Source organism: Eretmochelys imbricata, chromosome 14 (genome assembly GCF_965152235.1).
Source record: "Eretmochelys imbricata isolate rEreImb1 chromosome 14, rEreImb1.hap1, whole genome shotgun sequence".
Lineage (NCBI taxonomy): Eukaryota > Metazoa > Chordata > Testudines > Cheloniidae > Eretmochelys > Eretmochelys imbricata.
This window is the reverse complement of record NC_135585.1, coordinates 13,415,368-13,432,683: the sequence shown is the minus strand read 5'-3', so window position 1 is coordinate 13,432,683 and position 17,316 is coordinate 13,415,368. Positions and strand designations below refer to the sequence as shown.

Here is a 17,316-nt window from a genome sequence, read left to right as displayed (position 1 = left end):
TCAGCTGTACAACTACAGTATGTACCCACGGCACCCTGGAGTGTCCAACTGCGTCGTCGTAACCACGAGAGCAAAGCTCATGGGCTAGGGGAGGCCCTGGGGACCCTGAGGAAGGAGTACGGTGTGGAGCGTAGTCTTACTCACGGGTTTCCTGGACCGGTTTGTTTTGATTCATTTCAAGGCTTCCCCAGAAAAAACATGGTCTTTGTCATAGAATCATAGAATAACAGAGTTGGAAGGGACCTCTGGAGGCCATCTAGTCCAACCCCTGCCCAGGGCAGGGCAAATCCCAAATAAATCATCCCAGCCAGGGCTTTGTCAAGCCTGACCTTAAAAACTTCTGAGGAAGGGGATTCCACCACCTCCCTAGGTAATGCATTCCAGTGTTTCACCACCCTCCTAGTGAAAAAGTTTTTCCTAATATGCAACCTAAACCTCCCCCACTGCAACTTGAGACCATTACTCCTTGTCCTGTCATCTGCTATCACTGAGAATAGTCTAGATCCATCCTCTTTGGATCCACCTTTCAGGTAGTTAAAAGCAGCTATCAAATCCCCCCTCATTCTTCTCTTCCGTAGACTAAACAATCCCAGTTCCCTCAGCCTCTCCTCATAACTCATGTGTTCCAGTCCCCTAGTCATTTTTGTTGCCCTTCGCTGGGCTCTCTCCAATTTTTCCTCATCCTTCTTGTAGTGTGGGGCCCAAAACTGGACACAGTACTCCAGATGAGGCCTCACCAATGTCGAATAGAGGGGAACGATCACATCCCTTGATCTGCTAGCAATGCCCCTACTTATACACCCCAAAATGCCATTGGCCTTCTTGGCAACAAGGGCACACTGTCGACTCATATTCAGCTTCTCGTCCACTGTCACCCCTAGGTCCTTCTCTGCAGAACTGCTGCCTAGCCATTCAGTCCCTAGTCTGTAACGGTGCATTGGATTCTTCCGTCCTAAGTGCAGGACTCTGCACTTGTCCTTGTTGAACCTCATCAGATTTCTTTTGGCCCAATCCTCCAATTTGTCTAGGTCCCTCTGTATCCTATCCCTACCCTCCAGCGTATCTATAACTACTCCCAGTTTACTGTCATCCGCAAACTTGCTGAGGGTGCAATCCACACCATCCTCCAGATCATTAATGAAGATATTGAACAAAACCAGCCCCAGGACTGACCCTTGGGACACTCCACTAGATACCGGCTGCCAACTAGACATGGAGCCATTGATCACTACCCGTTGAGCCCGACAATCTAGCCAACTTTCTACCCACCTTGTAGTGCATCCATCCAGCTCATACTTCTTTAACTTGCTGGCAAGAATACTGTGGGAGACAGAGTCAAAAGCTTTGCTAAAGTCAAGGAACAACACGTTCACTGCTTTCCCTTCATCCACAGAGCCAGTTATCTCATCATAGAAGGCAATTAGATTAGTTAGGCATGACTTTCCCTTGGTGAATCCATGCTGACTGTTCCTGATCACTTTCCTCTCGTCTAAGTGCTTCAGAATTGATTCCTTGAGGACATGCTCCATGATTTTTCTGGGGACTGAGGTGAGGCTGACTGGCCTGTAGTTCCCAGGATCATCGTCCTTCCCTTTTTTAAAGATGGGCACTACATTAGCCTTTTTCCAATCTTCTGGGACTTCCCCCGATCACCATGAGTTTTCAAAGATAATGGCCAATGGCTCTGCAATCACATCCGCCAATTCCTTTAGCACTCTTAGATGCAGTGCATCCGGCCCCATGGACTTGTGTACGTCCAGTTTTTCTAAATAGTCCCGAACCACTTCTTCCTTCACAGAGGGCTGGCCACCTCCTCCCCATGCTGTGCTGCCCAGTGCAGCAGTCTGGGAGCTGACCTTGTTCGTGAGGACAGAGGCAAAAAAAGCATTGAGTACATTAGCTTTTTCCACATCCTCTGTCACTAGGTTGCCTCCCTCATTTAGTAAGGGGCCCACACTTTCCTTGGCTTTCTTCTTATTGCCAACATACCTGAAGAAACCCTTCTTGTTACTCTTAACATCCCTCGCTAGCTGCAACTCCAGGTGTGATTTAGCCTTCCTGATTCCATTCCTACATGCCCGAGCAATATTTATATACTTATCCCTGGTCATTTGTCCAATCTTCCACTTCTTGTAAGCCTCTTTTTTGTGTTTAAGATCAGCAAGGATTTCACTGTTAAGCCAAGCTGGTCGCCTGCCATATTTACTATTCTTTCTACACATCGGGATGGTTTGTCCCTGTAACCTCAATAAGGATTCTTTAAAATACAGCCAGCTCTCCTGGACTCCTTTCCCCCTCATGTTATTCTCCAAGGGGATCCTGCCCATCAGTTCCCTGAGGGAGTCAAAGTCTGCTTTTCTGAAGTCCAGGGTCCGTATTCTGCTGCTTTCCTTTCTTCCTTGTGTCAGGATCCTGAACTCAACCATCTCATGGTCACTGCCTCCCAGGTTCCCATCCACTTTTGCTTCCCCTACTAATTCTTCCCGGTTTGTGAGCAGCAGGTCAAGAAGAGCTCCGCCCCTCATTGTTTCCTCCAGCACTTGCACCAGGAAATTGTCCCCTACATTTTCCAAAAACTTCCTGGATTGTCTGTGCACCACTGTATTGCTCTCCCAGCAGATATCAGGATGATTGAAGTCGCCCATGAGAACCAGGGTGTGTGATCTAGTAGCTTCTGTGACTTGCTGGAAGAAAGCCTCGTCCACCTCATCCCCCTGGTCCGGTGGTCTATAGCAGACTCCCACCACGACATCACCCTTGTTGCTCAGGCTTCTAAACTTAATCCAGAGACTCTCAGGTTTTTCTGCAGTTTCATACTTGAGCTCTGAGCAGTCATACTGCTCCCTTACATACAGTGCAACTCCCCCACCTTTTCTGGCCTCCCTGTCCTTCCTGAACAGTTTATACCCATCCATGACAGTCATGCGAGTTATCCCACCAAGTCTCCGTTATTCCAATCACATCATAATTCCCTGACTTTGCCAGCACCTCCAGTTCTCCCTGCTTGTTTCCCAGGCTTTGTGCATTTGTATATAGGCACTTGAGATAACCCACTGATCGCCCCTTGTTCTCAGTATGAAGCAGGAACCCTCCCCTCTCACACGCTCCTGCTCATGCTTCCTCCCGGTATCCCGCTTCCCCACTTACCTCAGGGCTTTGGTCTCCTTCCCCCGGTGAACCTAGTTTAAAGCCCTCCTCACTAGGTTAGCCGGCCTGCTCGCGAAGATGCTCTTCCCTCTCTTCGTTAAGTGGAGCCCGTCTCTGCCTAGCACTCCTCCTTCTTGGAACACCATCCCATGGTCGAAGAATCCAAAGCCTTCTCTCCGACACCACCTGCGTAGCCATTCATTGACTTCCACGATTCGACGATCCCTACCCCGGCCTTTTCCTTCCATGGGGAGGATGGACGAGAGCACCACTTGCGCCTCATACTCCTTTATCCTCCTTCCCAGAGCCACGTAGTCTGCAGTGATCCGCTCAAGGTTATTCTTGGCAGTATCATTGGTGCCCACGTGGAAAAGCAGGAAGGGGTAGCGGTCCGAGGGCTTGATGAGTCTTGGCAGACTCTCCGTCACATCGCGAATCTTAGCCCCTGGCAAGCAGCAGACTTCTCTGTTTTCCCGGTCAGGGAGGCAGACAGATGACTCAGTCTCCCTGAGGAGAGAGTCCCCGACCACCACCACCCGCCTCCTTCTCTTGGGAGTGGTGGTCGTGGAACCCCCAACCTTAGGACAGTGCATCTCATGCCTTTCAACTGGTGGAGTCTCCTTCTACTCCCTTCCCCCAGACGTATCATCTGGGCCACTTCCCGCAATGGTACCTGTGGAGAGAACATGAAAACGGTTACTTACCTGTATCCGCGTTGCTGGTACATGGATGTTCCCCCTTCTTCTTCTGGAGGTCACATGTTGCTAGATTTCTTCACCGTTGTCCTGTCCGCGCTGCGCAGCCTGCTCTGAATCTTCAGAACCTTGTGTCTGTAGAAGCATATCCTGACATCTGTCCAGGAAATCTTCAGTTTCTCTTATGCAATGCAGGGTTGATACCTGTTGGTCCAGACCTTGAACCTTCTCTTCCAATATGGAGACCAGCTTGCACTTTGTACACACACAGTCACTTCTGTCCTCTGGAAGAAAGACAAACAGGTCACAACAGTTGAACACTCCCCATCCATATTACCTTCCTACTATGAGCTTCCTCAGGAGATGCAGTAATTACTCAGAGAAGTCGTTAGGGTGTAAGCCTCAGTGGGCTCACTCCAGGCGAACTCCCAGGCAAACTCCTGCTGTTTGCTGATCTGCTGTCCCCCGCCGCTCAGCTGGTTCGCGGAGCACCGGCTTTTTTAAACAGCCAGGCTCACCTGAAACAAAACACTCCCAACTCCCGCCCTTTTCAGCCAACCAATCAAGCACTCGCTCAAACTTTCAAGCTGCCCTCACTACAAACACTACAAATGAAATCATGAGTCAGATTGTGCCCTCGTTTACACCTCCCTAAAGGTCCTATGGGTGTAAAGGCGGGCACAATCTGGCGCTTTATAGAAAAGCCCCACTTCTCCCCTCCTGCCTGTTTCCTTTTTTGAAAGATACTGTTACTTAGGAAAATCATAGGAGGAAAGTGTGGTGGGTGTTTGCCAACAAACTGTGCACACCTCTAGTCTGCGCTAAAGCATTCTTCTTCTTCGTGTTACCATGTCCTGTTTTTAGCGTAAGTCCTACAAGACTAGGGCTTGAAGTCAATGGCCATTAACTTGAATGGACTTTGGCTCAGGCCTGTTGGTGACTTTTGTTGTGGTTTTTTCTTTTTACTGGGATTGTTTGTTGGGGTGTTGTAGTTGAGGGAACAGGGGGTTAGGGATAGTATGGCGTAATTGCAAATAAAACTGGAGATGCAGAATTTTGAAGACACTCCCCACCAGACAATACTTGTAATGGTTAAATTCTGAGAATACACCATCTGACAGTGTCTCCTTTAAGGGTCTAGCTGAATTGAACCAACAGAGCAGGGAATTCAGGAAGACAAGGCAGCCATCATGTACCACTCTGAGATCCTGCTAATATCTCCTAATAGCAGAAGGTTCTGTGACCGCCCAGGCTGGAATAGCCAGGTGGTACTGATGTGTCAAGGATGAAATGGCAGCCATTTAACTCTCTTCTTCCTAGTCTTAATTTGACCTCAGCCTTTATATTTTGAATAACATTCTGTTTTCCTACTTTTAGTGATAGAAGAATACTCTTTAAAAGGGAAATAGAGTGGCCAACCAAACCTTGCCTGGGAACCCAATGTAATGAGCACAGGTCTGTTAAGGCTCTGCCATTGCCCCAGGGTGGAACAGTAAAAATGTTTTGGGCACAGTGCAGTTGAGTGGAGAATGCACAGGATTAGGAGTCAGGAGTCCTGGGTTCCATTCCCAGCTTGGCTACGACCCTGCTGGGTGACTATGGCTATGCAGAAGCACTACCCATTCCTCTGTCTCTTTGGACTGTAAGCTCTTTGGGGCTCGGGACTGCCTCTTAGGTGTTTGTAAAGAGTCACATTGTGTTAGGTACTTATCTCAGTGCAGACCTTCAGGCACGAATATAATCCTAATAATCATGAGGTAGCGGTTCCAATTTTTTAAGCTGAGTACACAACTCACCGGCCCAACTTTTGTGTTTGGGCCCTCAGATTGCATTGGGATACCCAAATACCCCTTTCCCTTGAGTGCAACCATAAGAAAACCCTATTTCTTTCTCCTTCTCCTAGGCACACAAATAGGTGCCTTATACATTCCCGCTTTGTACAGTTCCCAGAACGTTATCACTCACTCACGCGCACACTCTCACACACACACACACACATCTGTTCCAGAGGATCTGCAGGCTCGCAGTTTGACCAGCTGCCAGGCCTCCTGCCAGGTCAACTTTGCCTCTTGCTGAATGATTTCTCTTTTTCTGTATGTTCATGAACTGTTCCCATCTGGGCCCTGTCAAAAGCAATTGGGCTGACAAAGGATCAAACTAGCTTTAAATACAAAGCAGAATATCTGCTTCCCAAGGAGGTTGGGCTTCTCCTCTGTTTATTACTCGTGGTCATTCCCCTCCACTTCTTTAGCACTCATGCTTTTCTACAGGAGCTTGTCCTACCACTCCTAAAAGTGTTTTCCTCTCCTCAATACAGTATCACTCCCTAAAACCCTCCCTCACCTGTACCTTATAGAACACCTTGGGGTGTGGACAATTGAACGCAGTAGAGGGGAATGGTATTAGCACGTGGCAGATGACAAGGCAGGGGCTAGTACATCATTTTCTTTGGTATGTAATTGGGCCCAGAATTGGGTGAGGACTATATTTAAATAAAATGCCTAAATTCAAAATGACTCCCCTGAGTGAATAGCTCAACTATATAGGGTCTGATTCCTGAACACAGCCAGGGATGGTTCTTTCCCACGTGGGACAAATTAGGGAAATGAACACCCAGGCTGTAGCATTAACTGCAGAATATGGAAGCAATGAAAGACCTTCACTTTAAGCTTGGTTATCTTGCAGCTTTTGGCTTCCCTTGTGGCTGCTGACAGAGTAGCTGCTTTTGATGAACTCTGAACCTGAACTTCTGCCAAACACTGCCATGCATGGCATGTGGAGGACTTCAGGATAGTGATGTCCTTAAAGCACATCATGTGGTGCTCACAACCAGGAAGTCTTTATAAGAGCTGGCATTGGACCTGACATGCAAAATTCCAGTCTAGGCCTGGGACGCTGGTGCTCAGTGGGCGTTGGACTCTAACTCCCTTAGCCCCCCTTCAAACCCAGCCATGGTTCCCTAGCTGGCTTCTGTAGCACGTTCATTAACCTCTAATGTGCCCTATCCACTAAAGCAGGCAAAGGCCCACACTCTCCTGGTACAAATGGTGGACTTTGTTTCCTCCAGCATTTTGGTTGGCAGGGGGCTGGGAGACACGTGGAACCCGTAAAATCCCCGTGAAGCGCAATGCAGCTGATGAAGATTTGGTTTGTGCGAAGCATTCTTTCTGGGTTTGCTGATCTTCCTTCAGGAGCCAAGAAAAGGCAGGTAAAAGGCAGTGGCGATGGATGAAAAGTGTATGTGGTCGTTTCCCTAAGAAGGAGCAAGTTGTGAGAGAAATAGCTGAGGGTGAGAACTGGAGATGAGGAGAGCTGAGCTCAGGTACAGGGTTTTGTGCTGCTATGATGATCCAAACCAAATTCTATAAATAATGTGATAAAGAATCTGACTGTGGATTTTGGGTTGAAAGACTTTGACCCCCTCCCACTTGTTTGTTGATGACCATGTGTGAGTAATCCTAGGCAAGTAACAACTTCCATCCCCTTCCATCCCAAATAGCTTCTGCACCAAGACTCATGTTCTTAGTGAGCTACAGGCAATCTAACTATTTTTAGTCCAGTTTTCTCATCCTGTCCCTCCCCGTGCGCGCACACATACCTTATTGTTCTTGTGCACGATTTTTTGGTATTCATGGTTTTAAGTGAACTCTCTTTTCTCAAATCAGAATGTTTGTTGCAATTCCGTGTCACAAGAAATCCTCTCTGCCTCGCCACCAGCCCCCTCCTCTCAGTCCACTGTTTTCTGAATCCCTTGGGGGAAGCAGATCTAGTTTAACCTGGGGCTTTATGATCTGAAAGAAAAACAGGAGCTAACACCCTGAGGAGACCTAGTAGGCTCGTTCCTGACATGTCAGCTGCAACCGTTCTCAAACATAGCCATGTGCCGGCCGGGTATCTCCTCGTTGCCTTCAATCAAAACCCTCGCACCCTTTCCTAAAGTGCCTGGCAAGAGCGAATGTAGTGATGGGGGCTGGTGCTGGATGGTAGCTTTGGAAGCTTTATTACAATGCTGGGAGCAACAGGGCAGGCTTCTGTAACCCACAGGTGAGCTGTAGTACAAGTTCCACTCTGTGCCAATGCACAGAGGATATGACCTGTTGTAGCTCCCAGTTACAGAGCCCCTGGGCTCTTCAGTTCAAACTGCAGCAGCTTGGGCTTTTAGCTCTGGAGGTCCCTGATTCAGTTGCCGAGATGGCAGCTGTCACACTTCCACCATCCTGCCCTCCAATGATGCTCAGTCCTCATCCACAGGTATCTACGTCAATGGTGGGAGGGCAATTCAGTCTCCAGGCTCTGCCTCTCTGCTGAGATGGCCAGCGGAGAGAGGGAAAGGATGCCAAAACAGTAACTGTTTGGGGCTTTCCCCTTGCCCTTCCCCCCCCTTTTTCAGGGCACAAAGAGGGGGAAGGGAGGGGGAGAAAACAAAGAGGGAGAGAAAATGGGGGAAAACAAGAACCAAAGACATTTCATGTTTTGGGCGCTCTTGTCAAAATTGCAGAAAAATGACAGGTTTTGGTGAACATTTTCATTTTAAGAGGGGGGGAAGGGAGGGCCATTTATTTAAGAAATAGCTTTGAGTGACAGTCTGACCAGATCCATTCATTACCAACTCCAGCGGCCCACCCAGCCCACACACAGCGGGCTCTCTGGATCCAATTCTTCCTGACATAAGCCAGCCCAAGTTCACTGATTTACAGCAGAGTGTTGCCTGACTGTGACAGTTATGTCTGGACCAGTGTCTCTCACTTAAATGTCTACAACTTCACCACCACCACCTGCCATGTTAAGTGAGACATACAGTCACATCCATGGTGTTAGCACACTTATTTTCACTGCTTCCAGGCTGTTCAGAAGACTCAGCTCTCTCTCAAAATGTATAGCTTTTAGAGTGAGGTAGCTGGCACTGCTCAAGGGAACCCCTTCAACCTTAAAGAGTCCAGTACAAAGCACTAGCGCAATGGAAGTTTGCACGCCAACCAGCTGACTATCAGGTGTACCACATTCTGCAGCCATCAGACATCCCTTACTCTTATGGGCGTGTTCCTGACATGCTTAAAATCAGATTCAGAAGATCTCAGATCAATGTCATTTTCTGCTCTGTCATCTTCTGCATTCTCTCCAAATACCCAGCCTGCCCACTGCATAGATAGCATCATGGTGGGGGAATGGAAGCAGAGCAGTAAATCTTACTGCCTGCTTTTTGCTCTTATCTCACCAGCAATGCATTTGTGCACTGCAAGAAATGTTGTGCCCAGTGTGGTTTGGGGCAGCAAGTGGAAGGTTTTGCTGGGGGAAACCAGCATATTGTACCCGAGGACATGTGCTGCATTTGTTGGCCAGCATCCATAGCTCAGAAAAGCCTCTACCTTGGGATAGGGCAGGCTCGGTTACAGGCTTCATGCTCATCTGTGTGTTTCTTGTGCAGTCAAACATCTCTTGGAAACAAAGTCAAACTAGATGATTGGAAGAAGTCCAGGAAAGTTGCCCAAATGAGGCAGCTTTTACTGTTAGCTTCACAGGTTTTGCTTGATTCCAGTGTTGCCATTCCAAAGAAGTCTGTCTTGTGCTGTTTACTCTGGAATTTGCTGCCACCTCCTAGGCATTCAGAATATCACTGAACCAAGCTGTCAGCCAGGGTACCTATGAAAGACCTAGCGTGTGGCTGGTCTCAGTGCTGCTTGCTGGTTTCGCACCCATTGGCTCCCTATGACATTGGTCACTTCTGTGGCATATCCTTAAGTACTTGTCAGCTGTATTAAACTGTCCGGAGCAATCCCATGAGCTCACGAAGAATAAATGATTTATTTGTGACAATGTAATGCAATTAGCGCTAATTGTAGAGTGTAATGTCTGCAACACATCTTTGTAATTACAGGAAAGCTCACTGGCAATGAGATCTGATAATGGGGCACTGCTCAGCCTTTTGAAACACGGCTTCAGCTCTAGGTTACAGGGAGAAAAAGAGAAGTTTTGATGAATCACATAATTATGTTCCATTATTCGAAAAGGGAGGATTCTGGGAGATGGCCGCTCAAAGAGCGCTCGAAGGTTAACGGGAGTTGCAGGGCAGACCTTGTTTGCCGTCTAAAGATAATTTGCTGTGACTTCTACCTCTAAGAGTGTATGATCCTCATGCATCGAGGTTGAATATTTACACCCAAAACCACGCGGAATGGTTTACAGTTCAGTGATGTCTGAAAAGAGCTGGTGAATCATGGCTGCGGGAGGAAGATGCAATTTGACTTGCTGGCTCTTTGTCGACTTTGGCTGACTTTGTGTCTTCTAAGCAGCAGCTTTCCTCCTACCCTCCTTTCTCCTTGGCCATTCCATAGTCTACCCACCTCGCTCCATGGTTCTTCTTGGATTCAGGGTCTCTTGCAGAGGAGATGGAGCTGTTCTCCAGACCGATCCCCGATTACAAATTAAACATGAGTGTCACAAACTGATAAGTCCCAGTGTGATTCTGAGGGCTGGTTCCTCAGCTGGGGTCAGTCACCATAGCGCCATTGACATCAATGTTGTGCAGCAGCTGGGCTGGACGGGAGAGGGATGCTCAAGGAGGGAACGTGGCCATTGGAAGCTCCCTCCCCTTACTCCCAATGAAATTTCAGCAGTAGTTTGTGCCCTTCCAGCTGTTTCTCCCGCTTGCTTTCCATTATGAACCTCACTGACAGCTGGGCTGCTGCTGGGGTTCCTCCCTTTCTCCCCGTAATATGTTGAGTGAATTTTGTGCTGAAGCCAAGTGCTGGATTAACAATTCTGCAAACTGAAGCCTTCTGCAGGGCTCCAGCACTGTCATCTTTCCTGACCCACCCCACAAATGGGCCAAAAGGAGAGGGAGAGGATAGTTGAGTTTAAGGCCTGTTCAGCCCTTCGTCTCCCTGCTGCGACTTCCATCTGGGGAAGTGGCTTCTATGCTAGGAATGCAAGTCCAGTCCGAAGTGCACCATACCCATCGTGTGCTTTCCTAGAGGCCTTCCGCCCGTAATGGCACTTTGAACCTGCATTTGAGCTAGTGTCCCAGAAGCGAAGGGCTCCTTCTCCTAGTCCCCTCCTGTTTCAAGGGACAGCCAATGGGATGATCCCAGAGGAAGGTGCTGCTCGCTCAGAATAATGATGGCAGAACCAGATCCTGCTAGAAGAGGCTCAATCAATTCCACCAGATCAGACCCAGATTTTGAACCCCTGGAGGATTCTGAAGTTTGCAGCTTGAGCCAGTCTCTAAACTGAATTCCTTTAAGGGTTAAAGAACACCAGAGATCGTAGGATCCCAAAGACGTCTCAACCCGCATGCTCTCTTTCTGTGTCAGCTTTGTCACTGGTAGTCTGAAAGCCTTTGAATCAGCAGCAGTTCAGGCTAAAGTCATTCTCCACATAGAGAAACCTGCTGTTTAAAAGAAACCCCTGGGCGGTTTCCCTTGCGGCCGGGTTCAGATTCAATCCCACTTGTGAACAGAATACAAAAAGTTATAGGGTTTGTTTTTTTCCCCCTTGAAAAATCACCACTTTCTCTCAGTTCTTCGGCGTCGGCTTAAGTTGCTGCTGCTTCGACAGCAACATCCATCAGGTGCCCCAGCTCAGATTCGTGCTGCTATTGAATGTCGTGGATCTGGCAGACAGCCGAGGTCCTGAGATCTTTGCACCTCCGGTGCTATTATTTCCTATTCGGTTTAGCGTGATTAAAACAAATGTCTATTTCAGTAAATAAATAACACCCAGAGTGGAGTGCGCCTGGTGAAGCTTAAAGAGCCATGTCTGAATGATAGTAGCACACAGCAAAGCCTTCAAGGAGCGAGAGCAAATTTCATTCTATTTTTCCAAGCGATGACACTGTCTAAATAATCTTCCCATCTTTTCCATCCCTCATTGGTTAATATTACCCTCCCATTGGTACAGTTTGTAGAGAAAGGGAGCCAAGGCACCCAGCTTTGGATGCCTTTTACTGTTTGGTAAAGGTGGGTGTATCTCCTACGAACAGTGAAATGCAGCTGTATAGCTTCATGGGCATAACTGAGAGGTCCCAGAGTCTTGTGATCGAAGCAGTGGGCTTGGACTCAGAGCCCTGGCTTCAGTTCCCAGTTCTGCCACAGGCTCCCTGTTTGACCTTGGGCAAATCATCCAGTCTCTGTGCCTGAGTTCTTGATCTGTAAAGTCCTTCCCTATTACCCCCTATCTCCGCGAGGGATTGTGAGTGGTTGCAAGGTGCTCAGGTATTATGGTGATGGGGATTATGAGTACCTAGACAGACAGAAGGCAGAGATGGAGCCTAACCAAGTCCCCCTTATCGGAGACACCAGCAGAGTTTGGGGGAGTTCCTGTCTCTGTAATGCTCTGTGAATCCAACTGAGGGGGCCTCTAGCTCAAGAGCCTCTCCCAACGTTTTCTCCAGTGGTTGAATGGCATGCTGCAGGTAAACATATCATTACACATATGGCCTCACATACAGCATTTTGCTGTAAGTGTATCTCGAGGTGACAGGGGCATGCGTAATGATGGCAAAACTTGCACCCCCCGCCCCCCGAAAGGTCATGCTCTTCTAGTGGAGGACAAATGGTTTGACCAGCACTGCTACCTGGACCATACTGCAGCTGCATTCCATAAACTCAGCAGTGACAATAATTCTTCTAACAGAGGGCCCCAAAACTCGCCACTGTCGCCCCAAGCCCCCAACTTGTTTGCTTCAACCCACAATCCCTGTCTTCAGAGACACTGCCTTGGAGTTGTCATGGTGCAGACATAGTCCTTTCATCTGCAGAACCTAGTGCCAGGGGCATCGGCAGCAGCATTCTGTGACTTTGGTAGCTACTTTTATCAAAAATTTGGGCTTCTGGCCCTCCTCCGTATCCACTTCTTTTTCATCTGTCTCCTGGAGCAATAATGTGTATGCACAAGTTATTCTCCAGTCAGCACAAATCCAATTGCTCTGATGTGCCTTTATACACAATTTTAATATTTTAAAACTGTGTGTTTGACTTGTTTGGTCTCTTCCTGGTGCTATATTTGCTCTTTTGAAGTCATTTTCCTAGGTTGTTTCTTGCAAGCAGCAGAGATGGAGGGGTTAGGAAGGGTAGGGCAGGAATGAAAGCTTAAGAAAGCATAAGAAGAATGATGTCACACATTTATTTGCATGTCTGCCAATTGTATAAAGACTTGCTGCGTGGGAATAGATGACTTGGCCTAACAAATAGCAATTCTAAATGATCTGGACAAACTGGAGAAATGGTCTGAAGTAAACAGGATGAAATTCAATAAGAATAAATGCAAAGTACTCCACTTAGGAAGGAATAATCAGTTGCAAACATACAAAATGGGAAATGACCGCCCAGGAAGGAGTACAGCAGAAAGGGATCTAGGGGGTCATAGTGGATCACAAGCTAAATATGAGTCAACACTGTAATACTGTTGCAAAAAAAGCAAACATCATTCTGAGAGGTATTAGCCGGAGTGTTGTAAGCAAGACATGAAAAGTAATTCTTCAGCTCTACTCCATGCTGATTAGGTCTCAACTGGAGTATTGTGTCCAGTTCTGGGTTCCAAAGTTCAGGAAAGATATGGACAAATTGTAAGAAGTCTAGAGAAGAGCAAATGATATGGACAAATTGTAGGAAGTCTAGAGAAGAGCAAATGAGCAAAGATCTAGAAAACATGGCCTATGAGGGAAGATTGAAAAAACTGGGTTTGTTTAATTTGGAGAAGAGAGGAGCGAGAAGGGACATAACAGTTTTCAAGCACATAAAAGGTCGTTACAAGGAGGGAGGAAAATTGTTCTCGTTAACCTCTGAGGATAGGACAAGAAACAACAGGCTTAAATTGCAGCAAGTGCGCCTGGTGAAGCTTAAAGAGCCATGTCTGAGTGATGGTAGCGCACAGCAAAGCCTTCAAGGAGCGAGAGCAAATTTCATTCTATTTTTCCAAGTGATGACACTGTCTAAATAATCTTCCCATCTTTTCCATCCCTCATTGGTTAATATTACCCTCTCATTGGTACCGTTCGTAGAGAAAGGGAGCCAAGGCACCCAGCTTTGGATGCCTTTTATAGGTTGGACATTAGGAAACACTTCCTAACTGTCAGGGTGGTTAAACACTGGAATAAATTGCCTAGGGAGGTTGTCGAATCTCCATCATGGGAGATTTTAAAGAGCAGGTTAGATTGTCAGGGATGGTCTAGATAATACTTAGTCCTGCCATGAGTGCAGGGGACTGGACCAGATGACCTCTCGAGGTCCCATTCAGTCCTATGAGTCTATGAAACCCCCTTCCAGGGTTGATGTCTCCTTATTCAAATCTCTTGGAAGCATTCTGCTTACTGAAAGTTCTGCTACATGACCATGTGTGTTTTTGCATTCCCCTAACCTGAAGCAAATACTCACCAGCAACCACATACCACACAACAAAAACACTAACCCAGGAACCTATCCTTGCAACAAAGCCCATTGCCAACTGTGTCCACATATCTATTCAGGGGACACCATCATAGGGCCTAATCACATCAGCCACACTATCAGAGGCTCGTTCACCTGCACATCTACCAATGTGACATATGCCATCATGTGCCAGCAATGCCCCTCTGCCATGTACATTGGCCAAATCAGACAGGCTCTACGTAAAAGAATAAATGGACACAAATCGGACGTCAAGAATTATAACATTCAAAAACCAGTCAGAGAACACTTCAGTCTCCCATGTCACTCGATTACAGACCTAAAAGTCGGAATATTACAACAAAAAAACTTCAAAAACGTACTCCAACGAGAGACTGCTGAATTGGAATTAATTTGCAAACTGGACACCATTAAATTAGGCTTGAATAAAGACTGGGAGTGGATGTGTCATTACATAAAGTAAAACTATTTCCCCATGCTTATTTTTCCCCCCTACTGTTCCTTACACATTCTTGTCAACTGCTGGAAATGGCCCACCTTGATAATCACTACAAAAGGTTTTTTTGTTTGTTTGTTATTTTTCTCTCCTGCTGGTAATAGCTCACCTTAACTGATCACTCTCGTTATAGTGTGTATGGTAACACCCACTGTTTCATGTTTTCTCTGTGTGTGTGTGTGTGTGTGTGTATATATGTATATCTTCCTACTGTATTTTCCATTGCATGCATCCAATGAAGTGGGTTTTAGCCCATGAAAGCTTATGCTCAAATAAATTTGTTAGTTTCCAAGGTGCCACAAATACTCCTGTTCTTTTTGCATTTGTCGTTACACCTGTTTTTTTACAATAAAAGGACTCGATCAGATTAAATGTGACTATTTTTAAAACCTCATTCCCTTAGTAACACCATAGTTATTAAAATCTGATCTATTCCTCAGTCTAGATGAGCCTAGACCAAAATATCAAATCCAAAAATATATAAACATTGATGATGTCATGAGTGAGACCTTGTTCTGAGTTTTCCTGTTAGCCCCTGTGTCAATAATACTTTAGTGGAGCCAGGATTCCAGCCAATATGGATAATCCTGCTAAAAGCAATGGATGAAATCTTTGCAGGATTGGGATCTAATTTTGACAGCCAGCCTCTCTCTCCAGTCACCATGAATGCTGTGGTTTCCCTATGAGCGTTCCTCTGAAGTTGGATGATGAAAATAAAATGGTCAGTGTTGCCTTTTGGCTCTCCTGCTCTAGGGCCGTGGTACTGTCTCTGGGATGCAAACAACGAGCTTCCAGCAAAATCTGAATTAAACAACAAACAGGCCAAACTGTGTCTTGATCTTAGGGTTTGTAAAAAAAAAAAAAAATTCAAAACATAAAAGTTCAAGTGTGAACTGACCTGACAGATTCCCTTAAAAAATGCAGTCTTCTGCTTTCTTCCCCACTGAATGAGACAGTGCTGTTAGTGACATTATTATCATTCCCACAACAATTAGTGAGTGGGAATGTGGCACAGAGGAATGAGTCAGAAACCCCCAAGATCTAGTAACAGTTCTGACACCCCAGTCTTTTTGTGCCTCAGTGTCTCCAGCTGTAGAATGGGGATACTTTATTGTATACATCACAGGCCTATTGTGAGGTTAATGGGGCAACGTTTGTATGGTACTTTGAACAGGTAAATTTTATATAAAAATGTTAAGTATTTTGACATGAGTACGTGTCTGTCTGTCCACCTGTTTATTTCACTGCCCTCTGTGGGATAGAATTGGAATCACTCAACTCTGTCATATTGAACAGTATAGGGACTAGGGGGTCTATGCTGGGGTGGCCAACCTGTGTCTCCGGAGCCGCATACGGCTCTTCAGAGGTTAATATGCGGCTCCTTGCATAGACTCCGGGGCTGGAGCTACAGGTGCCAACTTTCCACTGCTCGCTGTTCAACGCCTGCCTCTGCCACAGGCCCTGCCCCCACTTCACCCCTTCCCCCAAGGCCCTGCCCCTTCCCGCTCCCTTCCCCAAGCCTGCCGCACCCTCGCTCTTCACCCCGCCGGAGCCTCCTGCGTGAGACACAGGGAGGGAGGGGAGGCGCTGGTGGGCGGGGCGGCTGGCAGGCCGGGTGGGGGAGCTGGTGTACGTGTTACTGTGGCTCTTTGGCAATGTACACTGGCAAATTCTGGCTCCTTCTCAGGCTCAGGTTGGCCACCCCTGGTCTACGCTGTTGCAGCAGGAGTGTCCGAGTCCTGTCCTGGCTGTTTTCAGTTGCTACGGCATGCAGTAGTGACAACCAGGAAATCCTAAGTGGCCGCGGATTTCTTACAGCATTTACATTATTGTTACAACTAAACCTCTCTTTGAAAATTCCCATCCTGGATAATAGAATAATCTTCAGGAAGCTACTCCCCTGGAACTTGTACAAGAACAGTAACCAAAACCAAAGAGAGGGGGGAAGAACTGTGCAATGGTGTCTCTCGTTGATTTTATTTGGATAAGCAAATAAGCATAATTAATTCTTCCAGAAACCTTTCCCGATGGGGAAGACAGAATAGAAAGTGTCTCTGTTGGCACACTGCATATGTTTGATGATCTAACATTTCTCCTGCAGATCTTTCATGTGCTCCCATGTTTGTGTTTTCTGTAGCATGCTGGAATACTCCCTGGACTTGCAGAATGTCAGTTTCTCAGCTGTTCGGACTGTCCGAGTACTTCGGCCACTCAGAGCCATTAACAGAGTTCCCAGTAAGTCGATTCCCTGTTGTCCTCCCTTTTTCAGTTCGTTTCAGCTCATTATTCCAGACACAGTGCAGCTGAAGGAGCAATAGGGATGCTTTGCATCTTTTTTTCTCAAGTTGCCCTGAAAACATTGGCCTATGTGTCTTAAGTGGGCTGGCTCCTACAGCTACAGCTGGCTCCTACAGTCCTTTTGTAGTCCCTAACGCCATGCTGGTTTTAATGAATAGTCCATCCATCTAACCATCTTTGGAAACAGGAGCGAATTGATAGTCAAAGACCAGCCACACTGTTTCATTTGTTTATCTGGTACGCTGCCACCTCCCTGCTAGGGAGCTCCTCTCCGAATCACTTTGCAAGGAGATGAAAA

The 17,316-nt window shown here is 47.0% G+C and overlaps 1 protein-coding gene across 1 annotated transcript in view; it reads left to right on the top strand.

Moving 5' to 3' along the window:
• Positions 1 to 17,316, top strand: part of CACNA1G (calcium voltage-gated channel subunit alpha1 G) — a 151,870-nt gene that overhangs the window by 3,334 nt on the left and 131,220 nt on the right. The window contains exon 3 of the mRNA XM_077832908.1: positions 16,858 to 16,955. Coding sequence (XP_077689034.1) covers positions 16,858 to 16,955 — 98 coding nt within the window. The remainder of the gene's footprint in view (positions 1 to 16,857; positions 16,956 to 17,316) is intronic.